The sequence below is a fragment of the Pipistrellus hanaki genome (genome assembly GCF_964339955.1).
Source record: "Pipistrellus hanaki genome assembly, chromosome: 14".
Taxonomy (NCBI): Eukaryota; Metazoa; Chordata; class Mammalia; order Chiroptera; family Vespertilionidae; genus Pipistrellus; species Pipistrellus hanaki.
Window position 1 is genome coordinate 27,279,087 of NC_140516.1, and position 14,651 is coordinate 27,293,737.

A 14,651-nucleotide genomic window follows, 5' to 3' on the forward strand; every position below is an offset into this window, starting at 1 on the left:
TAAAGTTCACTCTCATATCTGATATTTTTATTCTATATTTCATTTTGTTTAAGGCTTACTGTTTCACTATTCTGTATGGTGACCATTAAGTTTTCTGAGTCACCTAGCAAATTAATTTAATAAGTGCTAAAACTTACATAAACTCCTGGGGATACATCTGTTTACCAGAAATTCATAAGAAATATAATTTCACCAATCAACACAGTAGTTCAAATGATGGGCATTTCAGTGTTTATAACAACAAGGGAGATGGTTTTATTGCCCCATTTGGTAGGTTGACCACCTTTACTTATATATTGTCCAGGGTTCATAATTCTAGTTTGATTAGAGCAGAATTTGCTCACAACTTGCATGAAGTGAGGCTGATTTTATATAGATTTTAAATATACAGACTAGGCATGGCTTACAGAGTACCTAAATTTAAATTTAAGTAGAAATGAACTAAACACCTTAAATCATTAATTTAAATGCTCTCAGAGCTTAAAAATATTATAAAAATTTTAATCACATATGGATGATAAACAGTTATAATGTATTTTCCTTAGTTATACTCTGGCTGGATTAGAAGCTTTCTATCTTTATAAAAATGCAGGGTTTTTTTTTTATAGGTATGTCATTACATTTTATAAGGACACAGGAACAAAGGAAATAATCTAGTATGCTATGCCTTTATTATTTACTTGTGGCCCAGTGCATGAATTCATGTACATTGAAAGGAAATTCATTAATAGAAATATTTTAATATCACTGTTCACCCTTCCTCTATAATAGAAGTGTCAACCAAATTCACAATCAATAATGACAGATGGAAACACAGGTGTAATTGGCGCCAGTGTTGAGTTTTATATGTATCGCCCATACACGAGTCAATTTAGATTTAGCTAAACTTTTTCCACCCCAGTGAAGCACCACAACTTCTCTTTCAGGTAATTATCAGCAACAAAGCAGTAACTATCAATGCAAACATGTCCTTCTCAATCATATTGCCATCCATGCTGACATTCACATCTCATAATACTTAGTAATTAAGATGTTTGTCTAGGTTCCTTCATTTGTCAGCTCTCTTTTCTCTCTCTCTCTCTTTCTCTTTCTCTCTCTCTCTCCCCCCACCTCCTCCCATATGTATATATGTGTGTGTGTGCGTGTGTGTGTGTGTGTGTGTGTGTGTATGTGTTTATCTCTGTGTGTATATATATGTAAACTATGAGACCTGCATCCTCATAATGTGGTATACTTAAAACATTTGATGTTCAGATATAGGTTTAAGGCATACATAGAAGGAATTTAGAACTGCTGACATAGAGTTTTTCACTCTTGGAGTTGAAGGTAAAGGAGAAGAGGTTTAAAAATGGAATGGGGTGTCATAAAAGTTATTATTCATTTTATTGACTCCAGGGTTCTGGTAATGAACACTGAGATTGCAGTGATAGCAATGAACTTCAGTCATGCCTCAAAAGTTAAGAGGAGACAGATGAGAAAAAAATTACCTAGAATTTCAGAGTAATAGAAGCATGATTATCATTGAATATCCCCAAAGCAAATGAGAGAGGAACATTTACCATGTACAATTAGTTCTCAACATCTGTTTCATGGTCTCCTAGTCCTTTGCTGTGTTAAAAGCATTGTATAAGCCAAGTATGCTTAGCTTAAGGGTAAGGAACATAAATTTTTGTATAATGGGGATACTTTCTGTAGCATCTATTACTTACTATTTCCTAAATCTAACCCTATGTGTTTTTCTTTTAACTAAAGCTAATAAAAACATGTTACTTAGTATGTACTTTAATTTATTTATTTATTTATTTATTTATTTATTTATTTATTTATTTATTTATTTATTTAAGGGAGGGGTATAGGGGGAGAGGGAAAGAGATGGAGGAAAACATCATTGTGAGAAAGACACATCAATTGGTTGCTTCCTGTACCTACCCTAACAGGGAGGGTGAATGAGGATCAAGCCTGCAACCCAGGTACATGCCCTGGACCTTAAATCAAACCCACGACCTTCACATGTGCCGAGAAACACTAACCACTTAGCAGTGCCAGCCAGGGCTCTTTTAAAATCAAATTTATTGGGGTGACATTGATTAATATGTTCATATAGGTATTTGATTATTCATTTTATTGATATTTTCCCCATTTAATTACTAGTGAACATATAACATTATATAAATACAATTTCAAATAAAAGCTAAATATAATTACAGATAGACTGTCTTTAGCTTAATATACATTACAGAAAGTAGTATTTTGTAATTATTTTAAAAACATTAAAGTATTTCCTTGGGAGCATATAAACATGAGGATGCCAAGGTTACAATAAGAGTCTGGGGTAAGGAAACAGAAGTGTCACATGGAACAACCCAGTCCCGAGATGCTGTTAGGACCTCCCTCTCTTCTCCCCTCCTCAGCGCCGTCCTTCCTGTACCACCTCCCAAAGCTGTGCATGGGGGCTTTTGTTTCCTTTCCCCTAAAACAAGTTCTTCAAAAGCAGGCACTTGATCTTTACTTTTAAGCTGTAGCCAATAGAAAAGGAACTGACATTTTTCTCTGGGACTCAAATTGACAATTCTAAAAGCTCTCTGGTTGCTAGCCCTGTGCCAGATGCCCAGAAGACTCCATGAAGATTGGATGGAGTTGTATAGAATGGTGGCTTCTGGACAACTGGGAGGCAGCACTCGTTACATTCTACATTGCAAACAGACAAAGCTGTTATGAATATGTTTCTACTAATAATGTGAGTATGCACACATGCTCTCATTTTTCTAAATACTAAGATGTATTTCCCCAATATTAGGCTTTCTCTTACACACACACACACACACACACACACACACTTATAAATTCCTTTTGATTTACATAAGCATGAATTTCTCTTTAGTCTGAGCACAGGAGTAAAATTTGGGGTCACGGAGAAAGAAATATGATCCCACGTGTAAGTTGTGTATACAACAGAAATTAGGAAACCTATGTAGTTTACCAAGCTGAGGTTTGACCGAAAAAGCTGCTTCAGCAATGTAGAATAACTCCTTGATAACTAAATAATATAATTTGGGAAAACTTAGCATTATAAAAATGATTGTAATTTCAAAAACTTTGGCTCATTAGCTTTAAAAATACAAGACACCTATGATCTGCTTTATTCTTTTTTATGTTTATGTATTTTAAAACCAATCATCCTCATGAACGATTTGACATGAATACAAAGAAAAAGGCTGGAACACTTGAGGTCTTATTTTATGAAAGTCTCCCAAACCTGGGGTGATACAAAGAGATACCTGCCGGAAAATTCAAGTCCCAGTCTAACCACTTCAGCTTGACTCCTCTTTTTGGTGTCCCCATGGTACACTCAAGTAGAACTCAGTCCACTGACCCACCGCAAAGCCTACCCCACAATAACTCAAACTTGTGGCCCTAGTATGCTTCCTTCTCTACCGTTTGTCTGAGTGTGTTGATCTTTCCAGTCTTCAGAATTTCTTCTCTTTCTGATCACGCTCTTTTGTTTATACTGATATCCGTTTCTAGCATTATTTTAAGTTCTTCTTTGAGTGCCTATCCACTTGACCAGCTTTCCAAATGTTTTCTTTTGGCAAAGAAGCTTAATCTTTTTAAAAATGTTTTATTGATTTCAGAGAGGAAGGGAGAGAAAGAGGCAGAGATGGAAGCATCAATGATGGGAGAGAATCATTGATTGGTTGCCTCCTGCACATCCCACACTGCAATGCTTAGCATGTACCTGACTTTTTGAATTTTGGGAATCAAACCTGTCATCTCTTGGTTCAGAGGTCAACACTCAATAACTTATCCACTTGGGCTGGGTGAAGCTTAATCTTTACCATGACATTGTGCAAGAATTCTGATAAATATTACTGAATTTATCTGTTTGTCAAATAGAGCAATTTTAAATTAAGAATCTATTCTTTTACTTTCTGGGCATTATCAACCTGAGGGTGTTTTTCTTTGTTTATTTAATTGAATGCAGTGTTTTTATGCAGAAAAGACTATTAGCATTCTCTTGGGTATTAGTATTAGGTTATTAAGAGTTATAATTGCAAAATCACAGTTTTCTTTTGTCTTATTCAGCTTATAAAACTTTTAACTAATTTATAGTACCAGTAAACTAAATATAAAAATTGGACAATCACTTTTAATTGGATTTATGGTTAACAGTGGATCAATTCAAGTTGACATCAATTTCTACCTTAAATAAGAAAGTACTAGATAAAGACAGATTATGGAGATGCAGTTTCTGGTGTTTAAAATAGTTTCTATAACACATAAAGCATTTCTCTGACTTTCATCCTAGAGACTAAGCAGATAGGTCCCTTTGGGGTTGACACATGTTCATTAACTTATCCATTTACTTCCATGAAATATTTCTCTGTTCTGATTTACTCTGTGATAATAATAGAGTCATGCAACTTTCTTCTAAGTGCTGCGTAGTGTGTCCTATCCTTTTATTTTTAACCTATCTGTGTCTTTATATTTAAAATGGAAACAAAAGATCTAATGGACAAAAGGGAAGCTTGCAAAATAGAGAGGAGGGAAGGGGGCCACATTCTTTCTCTGGGCCCAGATATTCTGCTGGACAACTACTGATCAGCATTGTCTCAAACATCACCTACCAGATCTGGAATATCTTGGACCTGTGGGAAGTTACAGTCCCCTCTGCTGGGGTGGAAATAGAGTTTTGGAAAAGCCCATGGCTTAATGTTAACTTTAGTGTGGTGTCACCGACTGTTGTGAGAGGAGAACGGAGACAGGGTTGTTCAGGCAAGCCACAGTCAACACCCATGTTCATAAACACACACACACACACACACACACACACACACACATACACACACACAAAAGAAAACAAAAAACTGTTGCTTCCAGCATTATGTCTGCCTTAGATGTGCTCTCTTCTATCTCTTATCTAAACGTTTAGTCTGGAGTAACATGGCCTATGAAAATCTTGAAATAGCTTTGACAATGTGAATGGAGCATTTTACTGAAAGAGAAGCAGAGATCTCTCTTGTTCAGCACACTAGTGCTAGAAATATTTACAGTTGAGTTTCAGTTGTTGAACACAGAGTGAAAGGCAAGAACTAGAAAAAATATTTAGATCATTTCTATGAAACTAAAAATATCACTAAATAATATATAAGTCAAGATACAGTGTTTTAGTTTCAATGACTTACTAGTGATTAAAATAGCTATTACAGTTCTCTCTGTTGTAATGTATCTGTGTTACAAAGGAAAGCTCATTAGCCCCTCATCTGTGCCTGGGTGGTGTGTATGCAGACTGTAGAAAGATTTGCTGTTATGTACCATTGAATCAGGGCATACATGTTAATGTTATTGACTTAACTGTTGTAGATTTCTTTGTGTTTTTTATCAGAAAAAAACATCCCATTTAATTTTAAAGTAGATATTGAAATGCAGGCTAAATAATTTTTCAAAGGTTAATTATGAGTGAGAAGTATTTGTAAATGAGTGTGTATCAGGCCTTAAAAATATTTGTAGATCAGAAAATGCCATAATTATCTAATCTGTACTTTGAATGTATTATCTGTAGGTTATCTGTTTGCCATTTCAGTCAGTAAAATAGAAGGATAAGTTTCACTTTATATAAACATGTGTGTGTGTGTGTGTGTGCACTAGTATATTGAAAAGTAGAAAATATAACCTGCCATTTAGAAAAGTGTGTGTTTATGACAGAATGCATGTTTAAACATTATTTAGATCATCAATTTTCAACCTTTTTAATCTCATGGCACACATGAACTAACTATTTAAATTCTGTGGCACACCAAAAATATTATAATTTGCCTAACTGACCAAAAAATTTGGTATAATTTTGCTTCATTCATATTGGACACCAATTGTTGTATAGACTGTTGTAATTTTTTTTTTTTTACAATCTAAGGAGAAAAAGGTCAGTGCCCTTGATTAAATAGTCAGATATTGCATGTTTTAAAATTTCTTACAGCACACTGGCTGAAAATCATCAACTTAGATAATTGTTACAAAAGACCAATGGTTGCTTCAGCATTTCCTAGGCAGATGTAGCTCATTAGAAATAATACGAGAAAGAAATATAATAGATTTGTAAATGATTATTATTATTTATTTGCAGAGAAAATCTTGTAAAGGGGCCGTCCTTTTATTTGCAATTATGCAATGATATAAAATTTAGGCCAATTCTTTATTGTAAAAAATGCAAAGTATACATTTTTGCATGATTATTTTTCAATTTAGGTTCAATAGTATGGATTGTATGCTATCTCAGGGCAATGCATTCTCTAGATCTATGACATTTATCTTCATGTCTTTAGGAGGGTACATTTTTATTTCCATAGCCACATCTCCTATATGCCATAAGTTTAGTAAAAATGGATCCGCTAAAATTGATTTCCCTAAGCAACATTGCGTTTTGTTTGGAAAAGAGACGGTCGCTGGATGGGGAAGAAATTGAGACTTGGTTTGCGTCAGTATTGTTTGTGTTCAAATTGTAAAATTCAGGGACTCTTTAATAGAGTAGGGAGGATTGGAGATGTACTCAATTTCAGCTCTTATTCAACAAATGTCTACAATTCAGCCCACTAAAGAATTGTAAGAAAGAAAGCATTGAAATGCTATGTCGGAAGAGTGTGTGTTCCAGTCAAGTACTCTAGACAAGTCTTAATGGCTTCTTTTGTGTGTCTGTATGTTAATTCTGTCTTTCACATTAGAATTTATATTTTATAGATTTCCTTTAAGATAAAATGAGCAGTTCTCACCATGGGATACTCAGTTACTGCTTTTTCTCTTCCAGTCACTTATTTTTGGGATTTTTCTTTTCTTATCAGCAGTCTTACTGAGGGAACTGAAGTACCAGCCTCTGTTATTATAGACATTTCCTTTTGTTCAGGATAAAATTCAGCGGTAACTCCTGTGGGAAGTGATGGACAGGGAGGACAACAGATTGCTGTTGTTAAAAGTAAATTAGAAATAGATGATAAAACTCACTAAGTGTTTGAATCTCTGCCTCCCAAACTTCATCTCCCCAAATGACAGTAATAAATAGTATAATAAAAGTTTTATTTAGTTTTCGGTCTTTTTGAAACAGGAATATTTCCCATATCACATCAGATATGCAGGGTTTTTTTTATTATTAAATCAGATTTGCAAGTCAGCTAGCATATTATCTTTGTTAAAGAATGCATGCAAGTAGAATCTGTATTGAAATAACTCTCCTTGGTTTCCAGGTACCATTATAGTGGATAACATGCTGATCAAAGGGACTGCTGGAGGACCAGACCCCACCATAGAGCTCTCTTTAAAGGACAATGTGGATTACTGGGTGCTGCTGGATCCCATTAAGCAGATGCTGTTCCTGAACAGCACGGGCAGAGTTCTGGATAGAGATGTTAGTGATTTCTTTCTTTATTACACTTGAAGTGTCTGCATGTGTCTATTGATATGATATCTAATTTTCTTTATATATGATAACTTTAGTTTATTTTCCATGTTCATCAACAAAAACTTGTTTTTAGCTCCTTAAAAAAATAGGAAAGAAAGGGGCCCTCCATGTCTGACAGAACCATCGTATCTTTTATCGGTCATCCTGGAAGTGAATCATATTTCTGAACAAGAGGCTAGAGTGTTCTGAATGAAGGGAGTGGTAACCTTGGAAAAGTAGGATAAACACAGTGGTAATCCAGGGTGAGAGCTAGACATGCAGCTACGTGTTGACATGAGGACAGAGGATTTGGGGGGAATACTAATGGCGGCTGCTCTTGCAAGCACTAAGCGCTGGTTGAGAGATGAGTTTGCAGCGATGTGCCTATGGAGCTGTAGAAGAACTCACAGAAGTGGGCACAGGTCTCCTGGCAATGTTCCTGTCCAGTCCTCCCAGTCCAGTCATTCTCAGGCAGCACGACCTAAGTAGCACTATGTTGCCAACAGCTCAGTTACCAAAGTCACTGAATGTATCATCTCTGAAACAGTTTCAAAACGTGAGTGTATTTATTTCAATGTAACTTTATTCTCGTGTATTTGCAGTTCAGTCTTGTGAGCAGGGAAGAGTACGTGGGGTGTAGGGGTTTCAATAACTAGTAGTAACTGTGCAGGACCTCGGGAAAACTCAAGGAGGATATCTAAACATGCCTACTCCAAAACTTTCTAGTTTATGAAATTCAAAGATTAGATATTCAGTTCACTGAATCTGAATGATTTCTCCACATCATTAAGGACTTATGATCCACTTTACAGTATGATAGAATAGATGATCCCTAACGTATTTCACATGTAAAATTTAGAGTCTTTAAAATGTTCTAGTGAGGTGGGCAATACATAGGATTCTCCCACCAGGATAGCTGTCTTCATATACTTGCACACTTTGTATACATGGGTATCTTTGTATACTTGGAGAGATTCATAATCTATATAATAAAATCCTAATATGCAAATTGATCAAATGGTAGAATGACTGTTTGCTATGACATTCACTGACCACCACAGGGCAGAAGCTCCACGTAGGAGCTGCCCCCAGCCTGAAGGCCCCAGTCCAGCCAAGGCAGGTGCCAGCGGGGGCCCCCTGATTGCTCCACTGGTCACCCTGCAGAGGGAGGTGACTGGGAGTTGCAGCAGGGAGCAGGGCCAGCTGGCAAGCAGGTGGCAGCAGGGGTGGGGCTGGTCAATTGGTGGCGCCAGGCTGGCCAAGGCAGGTGCCAGCAGGGAGGCCCCCAATCACCCCACTGGTCACCCTACAGATTGCCCCTAACCACCAGCCAGGCCTAGGGACCCTACCCATGCACAAAATCCATGCATTAGGCATCTAGTTTAATTCTAATTGAGCAATGGTGGCATATTTGAAACGTGGGTAGCAGTAGAGAATAGGAATAGAACTGTTCGGCTCAACTTAGGGACAATAAGCATCCTTCATGCTGTCCCCATCCCTCCCTTTCACAGCCCCCACTATGTCCTTTTATCACAGAAGCGTGCATTATGTGGGTGGCTAAGAAGTTGTAAATGGAATAAAGACTCCTGCTATCCTCAATTGTGTCTTCTTAGTTTACCTTATCATAAATCCCACTTTTATAAGCCAATCTGAACAATGGCACAAACTGGCAAACTGCAGGACTCCGCCAGCCCCTAGCTGCATTACTCACAGGCATTCTTTACTGGCCCTATTTAGGTACGTCTGTATCCAAGTCATATGAATGTTATAACATGCTAGGGGAATTATAAAATATTTACCTATTTGAGACCACTATCATTTTATATTTTGTATCCTTTTTAAAAATCACCTTATAACCCAGCCACCAGGAGGTCGTGGTTCTTTTCCCAGTCAGGGCCCTTCACCATGTTGCGGCTCGATCCCCAGTAGGGGACATGCAGGAGGCAGCCAGTCAATGATTCTCTCTCATCATTGATGTTTCTTCTATCCCTCTTGTCCTCTACCTTCCTTTCTCTGGAATCAATAAAAACATACATTTTTTTTTAAATCACCTTATAGCTAATTATGGTAATTTACTGGTTCACTACTAAATTACTGTTGGGAACCTATTTTTATATAAAAATCACACGAATAAGTCTGAATTATGAGTAGAGAGAAAGGATATCCTCCTATATAAATAGTCTTCCATCTTTCCAACCTATAAAGCTGTTTAAATGTTAATTACTTACCAAAAATTATATTACTTTTCAAGATAAGTATCTGTTTTCTTAGTATTTTTTTTTATTCCTAATATGGGCATTATTTATTGAACATTGGCTAAACTGAATCTATGTCATGGGAATATATTTAAAATTGATTTGGCCTGAACATAAAAATGCAAAAATATGCACATGTATCATTTAAAGAAAAATTCAGACTGGTTTATTAACATAATAATGAACATTAAGTTCCTTTCCATTTAAAATGTTATTTCAAATTAGGAATGCTATGGTCAAGTTAAACTTGCAAAGATCGTTTGCAAATTGAAGTGTTGTCAGTGGACAGCTAATTAAAATTAGCTAAAGATGATGGAGACTAGGTCATCTAAAGAAAATTAAATGTAAAATGAATATGGCAGAGAAAAATCTGTAAATTGGGTAAAAAGAAGACCTGCAATGTATTACCATTAAGCAAATGCACTTACTGAAACAATGGCAAGACATTGAATAGAAGATACTCCAACCCTTAGTAAACATATGAAAATTTAAGCTTGTATAAATCTTTGGTGAAAATTTAAGTTAAATAAATTCACACCAAAGATTTAACATCACCATCTTGCACAGGTACTTTCTTTTGGTGGTTAGACTTACAAAACCTGAATTAGAATAGATGCCACTTGAGGCTTCCTATGAGTAGGGACATGATAGCCCTCCAGTGTTGTTGTTTGTTGTCGTATTTTGTTGCTATTGCTGTTTTCATTGTTATTGTAACACTAGAGGCCCGATGCACGAAATTCACGCAAGAGTAGGCCTTCCCTTCCCCTGGCTGCTGGCACCGGCTTCCCTCTGGCACCCGGGACCCAGGCTTCCCTCTGGCTCAACTTTGTCTGGAAGGACTTCTGGAATGACATCCAGTCTAATTAGCATTTTACCCTTTTATTATTATAGATATTTTACTGGTCCCACTGCTCTGGTGTACTCAGTGTTTACATGAGGAAAGTTTAATGTAGATACTATAAATGAAGTCCACACTGCTAATTAATAAGGAAGCCAGGTTGCCAAGTTTTTGTTTGTTTGTTTGTTTAATATCAGGGAATTCTTCTGGAATAAACATGTGAATTGCATTAACCTAAGAGTTAAAAGTATAAATATAAAAACAGTATGAAGAGTCATGCAGAAGAAATAAGAAGTATAGATGCAGTGCAGAATAAATTGAGTAGAAGTAGTAGCATGTGTAAGAAGAATAACAAGAGTGTAAAATACTATCAAGTTTAGACCTGCTAGCTGGTAATGGAGGCCATCAAGTTAAAGAGCAACCATAAAAGGGGGGAAAAGACAACCTGATGTATAGAAACTATTAAATGTTTATATCATGAATACATTGGATCATTAAGAAATATTTCACCAGCATTAGATTTCCAAGAGTCATGGGGAAAAAAATGATAATAGGCTGAATGTACTTTTTAATGTATAGATTTGTCAGTAAGACTTCATCTTTGGGAGGGGAGGGGGGGCACTCTGTATTCTGATCAAATCTATGGACTCATTTCTCAGGGAAAAGTTTATTTTCATATCAATAAATTATTTGCAATTTCAAGAGTTTCACTAACTATCAAGATTGCATAGAGCTCAGGTTACAGAATTTGCCTTGGGTAAATAACCTTTTTTAAATTATCAATTTGTTAGAGAATCTTATATCTTTAAATTAGTATTTCCAAACAGAACTAAGAGAAGGAATGATTATTTACCATATATATTAACTTTTATGTCACATCATACTAGAGTAACTTGCAGTAGTCATATACACTGAGTGGCCAGATTATTATGATCTCTAAATGCATAATAATCTGGCCACTCATTGTATATTTTATATAATAAAAGACTAATATGCAAATTGTTCCCTCAACCAGGAGTTCAACCAGTAGGCAGGCTGGCCAACCATCCATGTCCACTCCCCCTGGCCAGGCTGACTGGACCTCACCCATGCACAAATTCATGCACCAGGCCTCTAATATATATATAATCTTGCCACTCAATATATATATATTGGCAAACTGCAGAACTCCCCTGGACCCTAGCTGCATTACTCACAGGTATTCTTTACTGGCCCTGTTTAGGTATGTCTGTATCCAAATCATATATATATATATTGAGTGGCAAGATTATTATGCATTCAGAGATCATAATAATCTGGCCACTCAGAATATATATTCGTGCACAGGGGAGGGGAGTCCCCTCAGCCCAGCCTGCACCCTCTCCAATCCAGGACCCCTCGGGGATGTCCGACTGCGGCTTTTGGCCCAATCCCAATGAATGTGCCTAAACCCGCAGTTGGACATCCCTCTCACAATCGCTCACTAATCTCTCACCTGACTGCCTGCCTGGTCGCCCCTAACTGCTCATTGCTGCTGGCCAGGTCGCTCCCAAATACCTTCTCCCTGCCAGCCTGGTCACTCCTAACTGACACCCCCCCCCCCCATATGTCTAGTTGCCTCTTTCTGCTCCCCCTGCCAGCCTGGTCACTCCCAACTGCCTCCCTCTGATGACCTGATCGCCCTAACTTCCCCCCCTGCTGGCCTGGTCGCCCCTCATGACCCCCTCTCTGACCTGGTCACCCATGCAGCCTGCTGTTAAGTCATTTGGTGATCCCTTACTACCGCCCTGCTGGCCTGGTCATAGGCAGCCATATTGTGAGGGCATGAGGGTCAATTTGTACATTACCTCTTTATTTATACCTCTAAGATATATATTTCATAGAGGAAGGAGAGGGAGAAACATCAGAAACGGGAAAGAATCACTGATCAGCTGCCTCCTGCATGCCCCGCAACCTGGGCATGTGCCTTGACTGGAATCAAACCATGATAGGCAGACGCTCAACCACTGAGCCATGTCAGCAGAGCACTTGTTGAAGTCTTAGTGATTTCTTTATATATTAGATACTAGCCATCTTTTTCATAACATGAAGTAATATGTGAATTGGGGAAAAATAAATCTTAATTTATTTAGATGCATTTCACTTTGTCCTATATTACCTTATTTGAATTGTGAGTTTATCTTTCTGCTGTCACAGTGCTCTCAGGGCTTTTATTTTTCTTTTAAATCAAAATGTAAATGTCTTTATCCTGAAAATTCTCAATCCAGTTTCCACCTGGTATGTGTATAGTATAGATTGTTGCTGCTGAAAAAGTTGTATCTAATCACAACTGAAAATTAGTCTCATTTAATTGTAAAATAATATATATCTGGTGGTAAACATATCAGAAAAGAAAGCTCAAGTCAATGGAGGCTTTAAAATACTGAATAGTTTAAAATTTCAATAAGATTTTTCATTTTGTAAAGATAGTAAATACATAGAAAGAAAAATCTTGGCAAAAACCTTTTATTCCTGTGAGAATTGAATACATTTTGCCTTTGCTTTATGAAAAATAAAATCAATTCTTATACAGGTTTGCTAAAAACTTATTTCCCCCTAAATTATTTAGCCCATCAAATAACATCATTTCTGGAAAAACTCAATTCCCTTTAGATTGAAGATGTGTGCTATAATCAATACTGTAATATCAATAAATTCACTATAATAAACTTCACTTTGAATGTTGAATCCAAAGTGGATTTCTGAAAAACCCCTAACACAATTTTCTATTTTTGTCTTTTCACAAATTACACAGTTCATACATATTTGTTGCCAAGTTTTATTCCTTTACTTTCTACTTCAACTGTACTTTTCAAAGATAACACCCATCAACTGTTGGTACATATTATCCATGTACTTTATGCATATCAAAATCTCTACACCAAGATATAAATATGCAGTTATACATTCAGAATGTTATGCTAAATATTCATTTTTAAACTAGGAGAATAGTTGGCATGCCTGTGAATATATACATTTTGGTTGTTTTAAGTAATTGCTCCCTAAATTTATACACACTCTTTTATTTTTTTGTTTAATATTGAAGCAACTTAAGAGAATTAGACAGAATAAAATTGTCATGACTTATTTTTTTCCACCAGTTATGAAAGACAAACCACAATTTCCCTAACTCATTCCTAAAGACTTTGTATTCCCCAAACTCTCACTAATGGACTTAGTAGAACTACACTTGATATATTTATGACCTTTTTAAACAGCAGAATAGAATCTATTCCAATGTGAGATCACAATGTGTGTTATATATTAGCTGCAGGGAATTCTTGCCTTCAACATGATCCATTATGGTTGAAATTTATTGTTAGCTAAGTTCTATCCATACTACTAACAGTTGCATAGGGAGCTAAAATTGAGAGTGACAAGAGTTCCAGATGACCTGGGTATGTCTAATTTATGGGCACTTATAGGACTAAGTGGGCTCAGTGCAGCATGCATTTGATCCTCTACTTGCAACGATTGTGACCTTTCTGTCCTAGTGTTTCCACTCATAGAATTAGAAGTTGAGATGAAATGGTTTTATAGGTCTCTCTTGAAATATTTAGAGGACAAATAACCTTAGAAAAACATGATTCAACTGATTGTCTTCAAAAAGGTGTGCCAAAGGCTAATAGTACCTGTATTTATTGTTTTTTACTTTATGATTGAAATATGCTGTCCAATAAAGCAAACACTTTAATATCTGTAGTAACGAGGTCATCTAATTCAAATTATTTCCTTAAAACTTTGAAGATCTAGTCTGATCAATTAATCTTTTTATTCTCCTCAACCTTGCAAATTTTAATGATGGAGCTTGTCTTATAGGATAGTCTATTCTATTCTGCACCATTATGGATTACTAGAAAACCACTACTTACATTGAAAACATATGCTTTATAAAACTTATTACTCATTGTTCTTATTTTAGCTCTCTAGGATTGCAGTAAATAAACTAAAACATCCTTGATCTTTTCACAACAACTATTCAGATGTCTAGCAAATACTGTATTTTTGCTTAATCATCCTCAAATTTTAACACATACTTGAAAGTGTTCAGATTTTACATCTTATTCACCCAGAATATGGTGCTTATTATAATCCACCTATCTTTGCATCTGAT

At 36.3% G+C, this 14,651-nt stretch overlaps 1 protein-coding gene across 1 annotated transcript in view; it reads left to right on the plus strand.

The window, feature by feature from the left end:
* The window catches only part of PCDH15 (protocadherin related 15), a gene marked incomplete at its 3' end in the record, with an annotated part of 622,267 nt that overhangs the window by 233,009 nt on the left and 374,607 nt on the right, over positions 1–14,651 (plus strand). The window contains exon 5 of the mRNA XM_084903437.1: positions 7,233–7,393. Within this exon, the coding sequence (XP_084759563.1) occupies positions 7,233–7,393 (161 nt within the window). The remainder of the gene's footprint in view (positions 1–7,232; positions 7,394–14,651) is intronic.